The sequence below is a fragment of the Orcinus orca genome, chromosome 19 (assembly GCF_937001465.1).
Source record: "Orcinus orca chromosome 19, mOrcOrc1.1, whole genome shotgun sequence".
NCBI classification, from domain to species: Eukaryota; Metazoa; Chordata; class Mammalia; order Artiodactyla; family Delphinidae; genus Orcinus; species Orcinus orca.
In genome coordinates, this window is record NC_064577.1 from 32,786,313 (window position 1) to 32,801,676 (window position 15,364).

The 15,364-nt window shown below is 52.6% G+C and overlaps 1 protein-coding gene across 6 annotated transcripts in view; it reads left to right on the forward strand.

Annotated features, from left to right (window-relative positions):
• The window catches only part of RPTOR (regulatory associated protein of MTOR complex 1), a 346,981-nt gene that overhangs the window by 304,866 nt on the left and 26,751 nt on the right, over positions 1 to 15,364 (forward strand). For 4 of the 6 annotated variants that reach the window (XM_033438696.2, XM_049701471.1, XM_049701472.1 and 1 more), the window contains 4 exons: positions 5,972 to 6,090; positions 11,489 to 11,592; positions 12,204 to 12,387; positions 13,936 to 14,049. In XM_033438696.2, coding sequence (XP_033294587.1) covers positions 5,972 to 6,090; positions 11,489 to 11,592; positions 12,204 to 12,387; positions 13,936 to 14,049 — 521 coding nt within the window. The remainder of the gene's footprint in view (positions 1 to 5,971; positions 6,091 to 11,488; positions 11,593 to 12,203; positions 12,388 to 13,935; positions 14,050 to 15,364) is intronic. The other 2 variants (XM_049701469.1, XM_004275553.4) reach the window with 1 other exon arrangement.

Consider the following 15,364-nt stretch of genomic DNA (forward strand, 5'->3'; position numbering starts at 1 on the left):
AGGGTTCCGCCTCCAGACACCTCACAGGCTGCTCCTCAGTCCAATCACAGTCCTGCTCCAGAGTCACCTTAAAAGAAGTCTTCCAGGCTCCTCCCACCCCAATCCAGAATAGCCTTCTGCAGTCGCTCTGAGTCTCTCCCTCTCTGTTTGCTTTTGTCCTGAGAACTTTTCCCCAGCAGACTTATGATGCAGGATCTCATTTATTCAGCTCGGTTCTATCTCTGCTCAGGAGGTCAGAGCCACGAGTGCAGGAACTTTGTCCTGTCTCCTGCCACAGACCCCCACACCCCGTGCCTGGTACACAGCAGGCACCCCCATAATGTGCACGGGTGTGGGCCGCAGCAGACACACTGCAGCCTGACACATGTGGGGTCTGACAGCTCCACGTGGAGGGAGATTGACCACAAAGGGCTCTGTTCCAAGGAGGACAAGCTCCCGTGGCCCTGCTCACTCCTGTTCTGGTCAGGCTACCCCGTCTGATGTGAGCGAACCGACTCCTCGTGGTCTTAATTTGTATGTCCCTCGATTATGATGAGGTTGAGCTCACGTGTTCATTGGACTCCTGTGTTCCCACTCCTGCAATCATTTACAGTATTAGTTACCCTCCTATTTCGTTGGTACTATTTTTCATTAACATTCAGTTCTTGGTTGTTTGCTTGTTTCCATGATAATCCCTCTACCTTAGAGCTCACACTCTCTTGGCATCACGTGACAGTGTTAGATATTTCTGACTTGCCGTTTTTGTGATCTGAAGGGGGAGGGCAGTCTAAACGTGCTTGCCAGCGGTACCCATGAGCCTCAAGACTGGCCCTCTGTTGGCCCTAGAAAGGACTCAGGACTCTCATTCCACAAGACGAGTCTGTCTGGGGCCCATAAAGGTCTGAATGGACTGTAGAGTCCAGAGCTGGTCCCCACCCCCAGCAGTACGACCCAGAAAGGGGGATCTTTTTGTCCTTGGCCCTGGATTGGGGATGTAAGGGGTGAAGAATCGGTGTTTCTTTGACGCCACATGAGATTGGAGGGTACAGCCCGCACCTCCCACCCCTGCCGCCTTCCATGTCCTCCAGGGACTTGAGAGCCACGTCACTGATTCCTTCCTTCACACAAAACCTGACTCCTGAACATTTTTTTACTGGAGAAAACTGAATTTTATCTGTATGTGGTTCATATCTTTGAAAACTTCAGTGGGAAAGTTTCACAATGAGCTGGAGCTGGAAGGAGCGTTAAGGAGACAAAGTAGCTGTGCACCTGAGTGCGCGCGTCCACCTGGAAACCGCGGTGCTTACATAAGTGTTTAAAATTCATAGCCTACACCGAATCCCATTACTTGCAGCATTCGCCTGTTTAAAGTCAATTTTTTCTTTCATTTCAACTAAAGAACAGCAATCTCTAGCCTCTTTGAATATTGCAAAAGAGGTTTTCAAAACCATGGCAACCTAGGACATCCATTCATTGCCATCTTCTCCCAGAAAACTAGCCCCTCCCAGGCTCCCCCTCCATCCCCACTGTCTCTAAAGCACTCGAGGTCTCGCCTGCTGAGCGAGGTGCTGTCCCCCCACAGGGGCAAAACCTGATCACGCATTTCTCCATGTGCCTAAGCATATCTGCCCAATGTCTGTGAATCTGCACTGGGACCCAGCTCTGTCACCACCTTTTGGAATCTTCTTTGATGTCTCCCTCCGCACGTTTCTCACCCACTCAGCCATTTGGCCTGACCTCCATGTGTGTCCCCAGTCAGTTCTTTCCATTTCCGGGCCCCCCACCCCAGGACTTGGCCTTGGCTCTCACACCCCACCACCTGTCCAGAGCAGATCCCCCCAACATCAGCTCTGCACGGACCACTGTCTGGCTGATGCCTTTGCAGAAACTCGTTTCCTGTAAAGTCCAAGCTGTGGCTGACACTCAAGACCTTCCTTCTGAGAGCAGCCTGGCCTTCACCATAGCTCCGCCCACTGTGCCCACCACCCCAGGCTGGCCACTGGCCCCCGAATGAGGCCTGGACACCTCTGCCTTTATCCCACATTCCCGCACCCGCCTCTCCACACAGCAGTGCTCGCCCATTCCTCTCCACGCTGGCATTCTGCGGCGTCTCAGGAGGCCCTCCCTGACCCATCAGACGCCTTCGTGTTGCACACTAAACCTGCGGCATCACATCGGGCCGTGAAGTTGCCATCTTGATCAACAGGTTTGGTAAAGCTGCTATTTCTTGCTCTTGTGTGTAGCAGGCAGCCTCTCCTCCCTCCATCACCTGCCCTTCTGTCCCTCACCTGTCCACCCGTCACCATCATGCCCCTCATTCCCTCCCTCCCTCCCTCTCTGAGCCTCACCCCATTCCTGATGTCCAGAGGTGGGAGTGCAAAGAGTGGGGAAGGGGGGGCCCTGGTGCTTTTGTCTTACCTTGTCCCCCAGGTGAGACACAGGGGAGCCCCTTGAAAGGGTTGTGCAAACACACCTCCCAGTCCAGCCAGGGCTCTGTCCAGTAGGCGAGGGAGGACGTGATTAGGACCCTCCCAGAGGGGCTCAGAGTCAGGGTCACCAAGAGGGGAAATGCAGAAGCCCCAGGCCCTGGGAGCTGATTCCCAGGGAGGCGCCCGGGCCCGCATCATGCGATAGAGCGTCAGGGTTGGTGACCCCTGAGACCCAGGCAACAGGTCACAAGTGACAGCTCCTGCCTCCAGGGGGCTCCACCTTCCTTCTCCAAGCTGCCTTGCCAGCCCCCGGGGACTCTGGGGCCCAGAGTTGACCACAAAGCTCTGAGCAAATTTTCCTGAGTCCAGTGCTATTTAGAAAGTTGTGGCCATTGCTCTGAAAAATAAATCCTAAAACCATTAGTTATGATCTTTTATTACTTTTAGTCTAGACATGAAAATAGGCTCTCAGCGCTTATGGGGACTTTGGCAAGTGCCAGACACGGCACCCTGTCTGAGCTGGCTCAGCCCAGCGGTACCCCCCATCCCCACGGGGGCTACACCCGCGTTCTCGTCGTTCCAGAGGCCCGAGCTCTGTGCTGCACAGATTCAGAACGTTCCGATTTGGAGACAGCAGATGTAAAACCAGGACAGTTCACAGAACAGAGAGGCTGGGGGGTGGTGGCCAGCCCCAGGAGAGCAGTGACGTGGAGACAGCAATTCCAGGTCCCTGTTCTGTGTTTTCACAAGTAAATCGTATACCATTCACTGTGGTCAAGGACACTACAAAAATTAGATTTTTAAAAATTCCCTGTTGAATCACAAGCAGAGTGATATCAAAGTCGAAATCTTCTGCAAGAGAGTCAACAATAGTAATAAAAACTGAGATTTTGTAAAGTGAACAGTACCCCTTCCTCATTGCACAGTGCCACGCTGCACCCCTTCCTCACGTTTATACCAAAGGTGCCTTGATTAAGGCCCTTGTGTGCTCAGGTGTCTGCCCTGGACCATCACCCTAGTAAGGAGGCCCCTTGGCCCCCACTGTTCCCCCCACTTCCCCACGGACCTGTTACCACGGGTCCGTCATCTGTAGTCAAGCAGATTTACTGTGCCCTTCACAGCCCTCTTGTCACACAGGTCGGCTGCTGCCCTGATCACTCTGAGCTCAGAAACAACGGAGGGGAGAGAATTTTGCCCAGTGGCTGTGGTGACTGTGTGGGGTCTTTGTAGGAACGTCCCATCCGTGGGGCCAGTTCTCCCGTCTGAGTGAGCCACGTCCATGAACGTGCTTCGCCTCGTTCCCCCGTGCGTCATGAATCGGGACCGTCTGCAGAGTGAGTGTGGAGCGGCTTCTCCCACCCTCCTCCTCTGGGGAGACAAGAAATAGCAGTGGCCTGGTGGCCCTTCACCGCAGCAGGTTCCTATGGCAGCTGATCTGCTAGGACAGGAAAGCAGCTTCTAGGAAATTTCCCCAAAGAGATTCCGACTGCCTTGACAAACAGCCCTGAGAATTTGTAAATCTGGGCAGCTGTCATGAGCCATGGCATTTGAGAGTCAAGAGGTTTTTGTTGTGTTTCTACACTGAGTAGGGCAGAGGACAGCAGGGAGGACAGGTGTGTGTTTCCATGTGGACTGTTCCCTAGCTCATGGTCCCCTCTGTGCAAGAGTGCGTCTGCCTGACGTTACTCACCAAACGAAGGTCCAAATTTATACTAGACCCAAGTCCCTGGATGTGCCCTCCTGATTCCTGTGGGCCACGAGCTTTCGAGAGTGACTTTCCTCGCACACAGTAGGTGCTCAAACTGGTGCTGATGCACGCATGCCAAATGAGTACCTGATGGGGCGTTGCTCTGACCATAGAACACTCTTCACCCTTGGTGGCGGGAGGTGCGTTCCAGGCCCCGCCTCTCGGAGGTTGGCCTGCGCAGGCAGCTGTGCTCCTGCAGAATTATTGAGAGGCCGCAGCAGCTGTCAGCTCCTCTTCCCAGAACTAGGGTGGAAGGATAAGGCGACGGGAGTTTTGTGAACGCTCACTGGGAGGTATTTTATGTGTGGTGGTCCCCTGGGGAATGCGGCCACGCCACATGCGATTGAGGGGTTGGCCTCCTCCAGCTCCATCACCCTGTGAACAGGCAGGCGTACAGCGGGCAGGCCCTGCAAACGTAGGCACCACAGTCCTTGTGGAAAGGGGGCTGGGACCCTGTCGCCTCCCGTTACAAATGAGAGGGTGTCGGGTGCGGTGAGCTAGGACTTGTCCATAAGCATCGACGTAGGACACACAAGAGAAGCTGACCTTTACTCTAAACCTTCGTCCAATCCCTCTTCTGTGATTTGAATGTTGTATAAAACCCTTTGAACAATGGTGTCCATCAGGAAACACTGTCCTCCAGTGGCCCTTCTTGTGCTTAAATTCTTCATAATTAGAGGGACTTTGTTAACTAGGGGCTGGCTGGTCAGATGGCATGAGATCACAGCTTGTTCGAAATCCTCTGTTACTCCCTGTCTGTCGTTGAACAAGCACTTGCTTTTCAACAAACCAATTGTCCAGCTTCCCCCAAATAAAAAGGATGCAGTGGTATATGGCGGCCTCCTCATTCGGCCACGTGCATTCAAACTCTTCATCCTTTGGATGCTAGGCCTTGCTGTCCTCCTCTGTAAAGCCTGGGGTGATGCCTGCAGCTAGGACGGTGAGGTTAAATAGGACTGAGCCGCCTTCCCTGGGGGTGGCCTCCCATCCCTCATAAATGTTCCTTCCCTGGGCTTCCCTGGTGGCACAGTGGTTGAGAGTCCGCCTGCCGATGCAGGGGACACGGGTTCATGACCCAGTCCAGGAGGATCCCACATGCCGCGGAGCAGCTGGGTCCGTGAGCCATGGCCACTGAGCCTGCGTGTCCGGAGCCTGTGCTCCGCAACAGGAGAGGCCACAACAGTGAGAGGCCCGCATACCGCAAAAAAAAAAAAAAAAAAAAAACGTTCCTTACCTTTCCTTCGGATCCACGATTTACCCCATCTGTGTTTATGTCCCGTCTCATCTGCCTTGGCACCCAGGCACTCGGCAGGCCCTAATGTGGAGAGCACACTCGGGAGGTGCTGGATGCCTGGGGAGGTCCTGGGGAGCGTGGGCAGAAGACTCAGTGAGTCACCGAGACCAGAGCAGGCCATGAATGCAGAGGGAGGTGTGGACGGGGACTCAGCCAACATTCTCCACTCGGGTGGGCCATGACAGCTCCTAGAAATCTAGGCGTTAAATCCAGTGCTGGATAGTAATCTCCAGGCAGCCAAGGCCTGAAAGGAAGTCCTGCCCTTTTCTAACTTTTCCTTCTAGAAAGATCCAGCCACAGGAGGTGAAATTGTGTGATCAAGCCTGTTCACCACCTGGGATTTCTGAATCTCTGGGCCCCTTATCAGATAACAAAACCGGAGCTTCCTGTAACCCCAGCTCTTCTAAGTGTCCACCCCTGATGCATGGTTAGGTCTTCAGAAGAGGGAGCTACCCCAGAAGCTGCCCCAGCATGCAGCGGCAGCTCCTTGTTGTTAAAACAGCTCCCATTTCTCTTTCCTAGGAGTTTCATTCAATAGTGTTTACACTCAAATTTGGAGAGTCTTGCTACATCTGGCTGCGGATCCCTATCCAGATGTTTCCGATTTGGCTATGAAAGTACTCAACAGCATTGCCTACAAGGTACGTGTGAAGGGCGTTCTTTGTGAAGCTCTCAGGACCCTGGTTTTCAATCATGAATGTTCAAGCAGAGAACTCCAGTCATGTTCAGGTCTACGCATGGTTTAGGTTTAGAAACTTTGAATGAGCGTTTTGAATCCAGAGATTCACAATATAGGCTAAATTCCATGTGCATGTAGCTTCAGGTGGGGCATGTGTCACTGCTTCTGCACACCCACATCAGGGCAGCAGAAAATTAGGTAAGGACATCTGTGTGACCCGTAGTGATGTCCTCTCTTTCATTCCTGGCACCAGTAACATACAACTTCTCTTATTCATGACTATTTCTGGCTAAAGGTACCTCTTCAAAGAACCAGCTTTTGGTTTCATTAGTACAATTGACCTCTGAACAACACAGGGGTTAGGGACACCAACCCTGACCCCCCGCAGTCAAAAATCAGCCTTTCCGATTCATGTCTCCACAACCCTGAATTCTGTAGTACTGCAGTGTGTGTTTATTGAAAAACGTGTATAAGTGGACCCGTGCAGTTCAAACCCACGTTGTCTAAGAGTCAGCTGTGTTTCTCTGTTGTTTTTCATTCTGTGTTTTATTGATACCTGCTTTTATATATATTGCTTCATTTCTTCTGCTTACTCTCAGTTTAATTTGCTCTTCTGATTCTAGTTTCTTAAGATGGAAGCTTAGGTCATTGATTTTAGTCCTTTCTTCTTTAGGGACTGTAAACTCTCCCAGTTCTTTTTGTGAGCTCTGGGAATTATTTGGCCTTTCAGTGGTTCTTTCCCCACCCTCATGGGTTTTCACGCCACCCCCAAGCAGATTTGAGGGGCCTCCCCTGCAGACCCTGGAAGCCCTCTCCTCTCTGCCCTGCAGATTCTAGCCACCTAGGCTTCCATGTCACTCCGATTGGTCCCCTCTTCTAGCTGCACTGCTGGGCTCTGTCTGGATACCCTTCCCCCACCACAGCCGGGTCTGCAGGAAACTGACTGCAGGCCAGGAGCTGGGCAGTGATTCCCCTTCTCTCAGCAGTACCCAGTGCCCAATGTCCGAAAACAGCTGTTTCTTTTTTTTTTTTCTGTTTTCCAGCTGTTTATGGAAGTTGGACAGTTTACATGCAGTTAATCTTTCATGAATGGAACAATAATGAATGCCACAAAGAAGTCATTCGTTATAGCATTTTTAAAGATTTTCGTAACTTTTTGATTAAATTTTAGGCTTGCAGACAAGTTACAGGAAAAGTACAGGGAAATATTGTCACGTGTCACAGTTTACCTGGCGTGTCTCTATCCTCATCTGACCCTAATCACTAACGAGGGGTCATCCTCAGGCTGCCACTTGCCTGAAGGTACGTGGCTTACTCATAGCTTCCCTCCTGGTCTGTTATTTTTTTTCCAAACTGGTTATCAAGCCCTCCTATTTGCTGCTGCCTCACTGGGGTTGGCCTCCCACGTAGCCCAACCTCCTGCAGCACCTGGCCTCCTGTTGGCACCATATTTGTGTGGTGTTCAATTCCCCCACCGACGTTATTCTTCACTGGTGAAGTTCTGTCTTTTCCTGGATGATTGAATCATCTCATTGTCTGTGGCTGCTACTTCAGCTTCTGGTAGCATCACAAGTAGTAATAACACAGCCTCATCGTGTACCCAGTCTTAAACTGTTGTAGCAGTCAGCTTCCTCTTCCTCCTTAAAGAAGCAATGAGGATAATTCAGGAGCACATTCTGGGTTTAACCCCAGCCTCTGGTCACACGTGTGACTCTCTCTGGAAGCAGAGACTCCTAGGTACACAGTGTTCGCTGCACTTCCTGCCTGTGAGCACTGCCAGCCTCATGGCTGAAGTGCTAGGCATTACTGTTGGCCGACTCGGGACTATCGGGTAGTTTATTCCACTCTGACCTCCCCTTGCGCCCAGTGAGCCCCTCGCCCACTTTCTTCATCATCCTACTGCATGACGCGCCACAAAGGCACCTGAGTGCTGTTCCATCCTCAGGGAGTGTGGAGTCTTCTCAGTGTCTATAGAAAAGAGGCCAGTGAATTAAGTTAATTTTTTCATTCTGTAATACAAAACTAAGAAATAGTCTAATTATCTGCTTTTTCAACTAAGAATAGGATTGATTCAAAAATTAAACTTTTCTAAAATATATGTTTGTTACAACATATTAGGGCCTGTGACCAAGGGAGGGAGGAAGTACAGTCTTGGGGAAAGAAACAGAGGAAAAGGAAGGAGGTCCTGGAGAAAGGCACAGCGGACTCGAGTGGGTGTCGTCCTCCTCGTCTGTGAAAATGGAGCCTCCCTGCTCTGCCCGGTCCTGGCCTCACTGATGCGAGTTCCCCTCCCGCGAGGCCGAGGATTGAGGGCACCCAGGCACCCAGGAGAGTGGCTCTCCCAAGTGCCAGCTAATTCATCACAGTCACCACCGTTGCTTTAAGTGAATTCTACCTGGGACTTAGAGTCCAAACGGAAAGTTTATATTATTTATCTAGGAAGTGTGGTTTACAGAAAAATTACTCTTTAGATAAATAGAGTCATGTGCTTTCATAGGTGTCCATTCTCAGTGCTCCAGCAACCAGAGGCTCTGCCTCATGCTTAGCCCAGAATTAACTGTAGATGATCCTTTGGGGAATTACCTCCTCCCACATGAATCCAGATCTTTGGTATGCAGTTAACAGGGACTTTTCTGAAATACTCCATCCCCCAAGAGAGAGCAGCCAAAAGCCTCCGTTGGTATCCTAAACCCTGACTGTGTTGAGATCCAGTTGGGAAACTCGCTGTCCTCATCACCTCTGTAGGGTGTTTTCTCTGCACTGGATCACGCTTTCCTGCATCCCTGTGAGGTGACGTGTTCTAGTGGAAGATCTGCAGAGTAAGAAAGCGCTGGGAGCGGGAGACAGAGGGGGTGTCTTATTGCGGCCCCAGGCTCCCGTTACAGCGACCACCCCCATTAACTGCATGGGGGCGGGGAGCACAGGTGGGGCTGTGTGAGTGTCCCTGCAAATCATTTCTATGTTTGCACTGGGCTAAGAGGGTACATCTGACCTAGAATCCTACTAACAAGGTGTTTGCCACTCTCTAAAAAGTTGGCTTGTAGCCCTAATTATGACCTCCCACTGCTGCCCTTCCTCTTCTGGACTCAACACTTGTTGGGAAGGGAACTCACCTCAGGCCATCATCAAAGCGCGTCTGCTGGTCCAGTGACTCCAGTGCAGCGTCATGGAGGGAGAATGACAGGGTGTTGACACCGTGAGAACAATGGGCAAGTGTGCTTGCAGTGGATGGGGCTCGCGGTGAGGTCCTGGGGTCTCTCAGACCCACGCTCCATCCTCCTCCATATACAGCCCAAGCCTGACATCCAGCAAGCACACCGGTGTTTCTCCGTTACCCTTTCCTGGCAGTGTGCTCTCTGTGTGAAACGGCGACTGGAACCAGCACAGAAAGGGGCCTTCCTGGAGGGCATCTCCCACAACCTGCTCGCCACCTGCTCCCGGAGCAGCCTCCATCCACACCAATCCCACGGACAGGCGGGTCTGCGTGGCCACCCCCCACTCATGCTCACCACTGCAGCACTGCTGCAGTGAATGTTTGTTGCACAAATAGGAAACGTTAGGCAAAGAAGCTTCATCTAAGCCTGAAACCCTAGGATCGATCACCAGTCATGGGGCCTCCCCAACCAGTGACATGCCCACCTCTCAGGATTTCCAGAACGGATGCAAAACTAGAGCTGTGTGCAGCAGCCGTCAGCGTGAACTGCATTAAAAAATCACGGCTGTCTTCTTTGCCCTCGAGGCTGAGACAGAACAAGCCAGGGCTGTGCCACCTCCACCCCCAGGGAAGAGCAAGGAAGCGGAGTTAGGCACCCCAGGCCCACGCGCTTCTTCCCTTTTGGAGCCTCCTTGGAGGGGAGCAGTCGGGGTGGGGGTCTCAGGGGAGATCAGCACCGTGGGCTCCAGCTCAGGCAGTGGCAGAGCCTCTGTGCTCAGGGAAACTTTGAAAGGTCGTGGATTCAACTGAAGTCTGCATTTCAACCCCAAAGTTTTCTGTCTCTCCTCTGTCTCTCTCTCCCACTGATTTTCTAGAAATTTTGAGGAGACACATATTCGGTTTATAGTTTCTTAGCTTAAATTTCTTTTCTCCTTTTAGACCTCTTAAGGGATCATTTGGCTCTCAGGCTTTGTTGGGGTTGCGTGTGTGTGGAGGCCAAATAACTTAAATAGCAAAGCAAAACAAACACAAACAATACAACTTTTATAATTCAAAAAATAAAAAAGTTTTTATAGGCTGGTTATGATTCAGTTCTTGCTGTTTGCATTTCAAAGTGAAGGATTATCTGGGACACATTGGTATTATGTTGGTGGTTTTGTATTCTGTAATTTTCTACCTGTCAGCTGAATAGAGGTATGGCCTTCCTAACTGCTGAGAGAATAAGCCAGAATTTGAGGGTCTTCTGTAAGTAGCCAGTCCAGGGTTCCCCTGGAGCGTCACCCCATGAAGGTCGAGGCTCCGCCCATCTCGCTGGGTGACACCCAATCTTCGAGAACTGAGCCTGGCACCAGCCACACTTGGGCAAGTGGTGGCCAACAGCCGCCATTCCTGTTCTCTTCCTGCCAGAGTGGCACCCCCTCCACAGCATCAGCCCCTTTCTGGTCCTTTCACCCTGGATGTCCAGATCCAGCAGGCCCATCCAGCTGTCCAGCACTCAGAACAGAGGTCCAGGAAAGAACTTGGCGTCAGTGGGTCCACCAGTAGCTACGCAGTGACACCCCTGTTTGCTTATTGTCTCCTCCACCATTTAAAAAAATCACAACAAAGCTGCTTCCCTCCTGACTGCCAGCCCAGGCTGGCACAGACCCTCTGCTGGGTAAAATATCAAACCTGCACGTGATCATGGGAGGAAGTGCACAGACCTGGGTCTTGTCTCCATTCACAAAATGCTGCACCCAAGGTGCTGTTTTGAGCCTGTGCCGAAACATGACAACGAACAACCGAGGCTGAGCCTAGGCGGGCTCCTTCCCAAGTGCCAGCTCTGCCCAGGAAGCTGCTCCCTCCAGGGGAGCTCCTGCCATGAGAGGGAGCCTGGAGAGCCTTCTCCCCAACTTCCAGACCCCCCCACTCCTCATTAGTCCCAGTGCAGTTTTGTGACAGCATTTCGGGGCGGGGGGCGTCCTTGGAGCCTCACTGAACCAGGTGAATACTTTCCAGAAAAGCAACAGAATATCATTTTATCTAGCGGGTGACATTTGCGGGGAAAATTTTAACTGGGACCTTCCATTCCTATGAGATTTCCTCAGCCAAAAGCCTTTTTCTGTGATTTGGAAGCCACTCAAAAGCAGCCACCAACCTGTGCATGTCTTGTAGCCTCAGGTTGTCACAGTGACCACCCACCTCACTTGTCCCTTTGTTCCTTCAGGCCACAGTGAACGCCCGGCCTCAGCGCATCCTCACCACCTCTTCCCTCACTCAGTCGGCACCCGCCAGCCCCACCAACAAGGGCATCCACATCCACCAGGCGGGGTGAGTGTGGGCAGCTGCCTTCCGGGGTCTGGGGAGGTTCCCAGCACGGCCTCCCCCCGCCTCCCCCTCCCTCTCCAGCCTGCAGGCTCTCTCTCACACCCCGACATCTTCTCATCTGAGCCCCTCCTAGAATCCTTTCCTACCTTTATCTGCACAATTGTGACAGCAAAAGTTGACCTGAACCTGACTCCATTCAGAATTTTATCAGAGAGGGTCCGTGTCTTCCAGTGAGTGACCAGCAGGGTGGAACCCTCCACTTAATCAGTGTTCACAGAGCTGTGCACTGGCTCTCGAGAGTAGACGTGCCCTGCACCCTCCCGGAGCCTACTCAAAGTCCTGACTGAGTTTGCCTCCGGCTGCATTGGTTTTCAGGGGAAGATGGTTCTTAGAACCTGCAGGCAGAAGCTAGAAGGGGTCATTAATTCAGCATCAGCAGCTCAGGTTTGGAAGTCACGTTGACAAGCCATGCGATTGAGGGTGGTCCGAGCTGGTGACCCTGGGCCCATTCGCAGGATCTGGGAGTGGGCAGTACCAGGGGAAGTTGCTTAGGGTTTGGTTTCAAAGGAGTGTGTTCTGGGTAAAACACAGTGTTTCTTTTTTCCCGACGGCAGAGGCTCCCCGCCAACATCCAGTGCAAGCAGCTCCAGCCTGACCAACGACGTGGCCAAGCAGCCGGTCAGCCGAGACCTGCCTGCAGGCCGGCCAGGCACCACAGGCCCCGTGGCGGTGCAGTACACACCCCACTCCCACCAGTTCCCCCGGACACGGAAGATGTTCGACAAGGGCCCAGACCAGGTACGGAAGTGGTTTTAAACACTAACTCTAATGGGCTTGGGTGCTGGGACGTTCGCTCCTGAGAGGAGAGGCACCACCTCGGGCGACGGGGTGCATGTGGCCTCGGCCCGGGTGCAGAAAGCCGTGAGCCACCGACGGCTCTGGGCTCCTGCCCCCACGTCTGGGCAGATACTGCAGGGTGTCCCTCTTCCTCCTGCAGCCCCTTGTTCTGGGTTCACTCTTGGCAGCTTCCATGTAACAAGCAGCACATGGGCTGATTGGCTTTTTCCCTTCTCAGTCAATAGCATTTGTCTCCACTAAACGTGGCAGCTGCTCCACAGAAGCGCTTATTCTGACAGGTTGTTTGCTTTTTCCATCAACATTCAATTATGCCCCGTAGGTGGGTGTGGTCTCAGCCGCTAAGTTAAACGAGGCCGTTCAGGAGAGGGAGGAATTGGCGTCCTTGTTTGTCAGGGTTGTGAGAACACATAACAGGTGGACACAAAAGCTGGGGCCTCGTGTCTTGTCCAGACTGCTTGCTGCTGTCCCGGCCAAGCACAAACGGTATAGCGAGGGTGTTCTGAATGCGCCAAGGACACGTCTCAGCTCACCAGTGACCGGCAATTTAACCGGAAGGTCACAGCAGCCTGCACCCTGACTTTGGAACTAGATGCAGGTGTTGGGGATGGACAGGTGTCCACACCTGCCACCAGCCCCCCCCACCTGGCTTTGGAGCTGCCTGCTCCCCTCGCCTCGATGGCTGAGGAACAAAAACGGCCACAACGCCAGGTGCCATGTTTAGCCTCCCGGCTGGACCCTACATGGGGCAGCCAGGCAGGAGTGGCTGGACCATGATCCGTGGGTCCTGGCCCAGCAGAGCCGCGAGGTGGCGGCAGGTGGCTGCGGTTCCCCTGTCAGGCGGGAGGTAAGACCTTATTGCTGACCCCATCTGTGGGATTTTCCACCCAGCGTGTCTCCCTGGGTAGCGGGGGCTGCTCTGTGAGGCACTTCTCACGCCTGACCACGTGCAGTGAGGCAAACCCCTGCTCTGCCATCCTGGCCCCCATTGGTTCTGCAGCGGGGAACAAACTGAACCATTGTCCCAGTGAGCAGAGCCACGTGTTTTAAGTTTTAATGCTTAGAAGTCCCAGTTGGCCCAAGCTCTACTGTGCTCTTATCCAGGAGCCAGAGGGTAGGCCAAGGTCCTATGTGTATGACTGGCCTGGTGGGAGTGGCGGCCCTGGGACCAAGCAACAAAGTCCTCGTGGGGCTGCTGACTCAGCACCGATGGCAAGTGTCAGGGACTCTGCAGCCCAGGCCACCTCAGCCAGCCCTGGGGGATGCTCGACCTCTGAGCGCAGACTCAGAGCCCTGTCCTGACAGTCGGGGTTCCTTGGGCACCAGGACGCAGAAGTGAGGGGACCACGGAGATATTGCCCTCAGAAGCCTGACCCCTGTGCCTTGGTCTCCAGGGATGGACTGTCTCGAGCTCACAAAGAAGTTCGGGGGTGACGTGACTAACTCTGTTTCTGTCTTCTCCTCCCCTCCTCCTTTCCAAATGCCCCGAAGACCACTGACGACCCGGATGATGCTGCCGGGCACAAAAGTTTCATTTCGGCCACAATGCAGACAGGGTTCTGCGACTGGAGCGCGCGGTACTTCGCCCAGCCTGTCATGAAGGTAGTGGTGTGTCAGCAGCTCTCTGGGTTTAAAGCCAGAATCCCCTGGCATGCACTGCCCCCATCTCCTCAGCAAACGCACACAGGACTCCAGAGCCCCGGCCTCAGGCCTGGGTGTCTGAACCCCTCTGCTCTGAGCTCAAGGTCTGATCCTCACTGGTTTGCTCACTGTGACCCTCGGGGGCCACATGCTGTGACTCCTAGCAGCCCAGGTGCAGTTGCGCAGGCCCTGCCCTGAGCCGTGGCCCGGGGCAGGTGCTGGCTGCACAGGGCCCTGCTATGCCCACTGGCCTCCTGTCCCACCGAGGGTGGCTGTTGAGGGGACGTCAGATTGCTGTCATGGTAGCTGGTATTAACAGGTAAAAAACAGTAAAAGAAACAGACCTCACTTACCTGCCTTTTCCGAGCTTGCCAGTATAAAATGTGCCATTTTGTCTTGATTAGCAAGGTCATCCAGGTGGTCCCCAGGCCTCACTTGGGCCGCTTCTGGCTTTGGGGACTGTTGGACTAAGCTAGCTGACTGGGGTAATCTGGCTTATTCCGGGACACTGCCTTCCAGGTTTGATGACGTGACGTGTGTCCTCTTGCTACAGAGTCAGGCCACACATTCAGGGTGCCAGGGTGAGACAGGGCAGTGCTGTCAGAGCTGAATCTTTGTGCCCGTCTTTCTGCAGGGAGTGCTGCAGGGGTTCATTTTAGACTTGCTGATCTAAAGCACGTTCTTAGAAAACCACCTTCCTCTTCCCTCATAGGTAATGGAAAATTGAAAACTGCAGTTTATTCTCACTTGTATATCAAGCTACATAACCAAGTAATTTCCAGGCAGAGTATTTGGACTCTATTACAACTTTTCTCTGGCCTTCCTGTTTCCCTGTAGTGATACTGATTTTTGTCAGTTACAACACAGAATAACGGTTGTCAGTGCCTGAGGCAGGTGATAGAGTTCTCATTTATCAAGCCCCGTTGCTGAAAAGAAGCACCCTCTCAGTAGCGAAAACTAGGATCCACGGAAATGTCCAACAGGAGGGGAATGGTTAAAAAAGGATGAAGTATTTGATACGATATTATTGGAGCTATTAAAAAATAAAGCTTTGAAATTAGTAACATAAGAAAATGCTCATGATAAAATTTTTTTAAAAGGGAAAAAAAAGCAGGACGTAAACTGGCCACAGGATGGCCATACTTTCTACACTTAGCACGAAGTACCTTTATAATCAGGAAAAAAATATATTAAAGAAATGACCCCGGGACTTTCCTGGTGGCGCAGTGGTTAAGAATCTGCCTGCCAATGCAGGGGACAAGGGTTCGAGCCCTGGTCT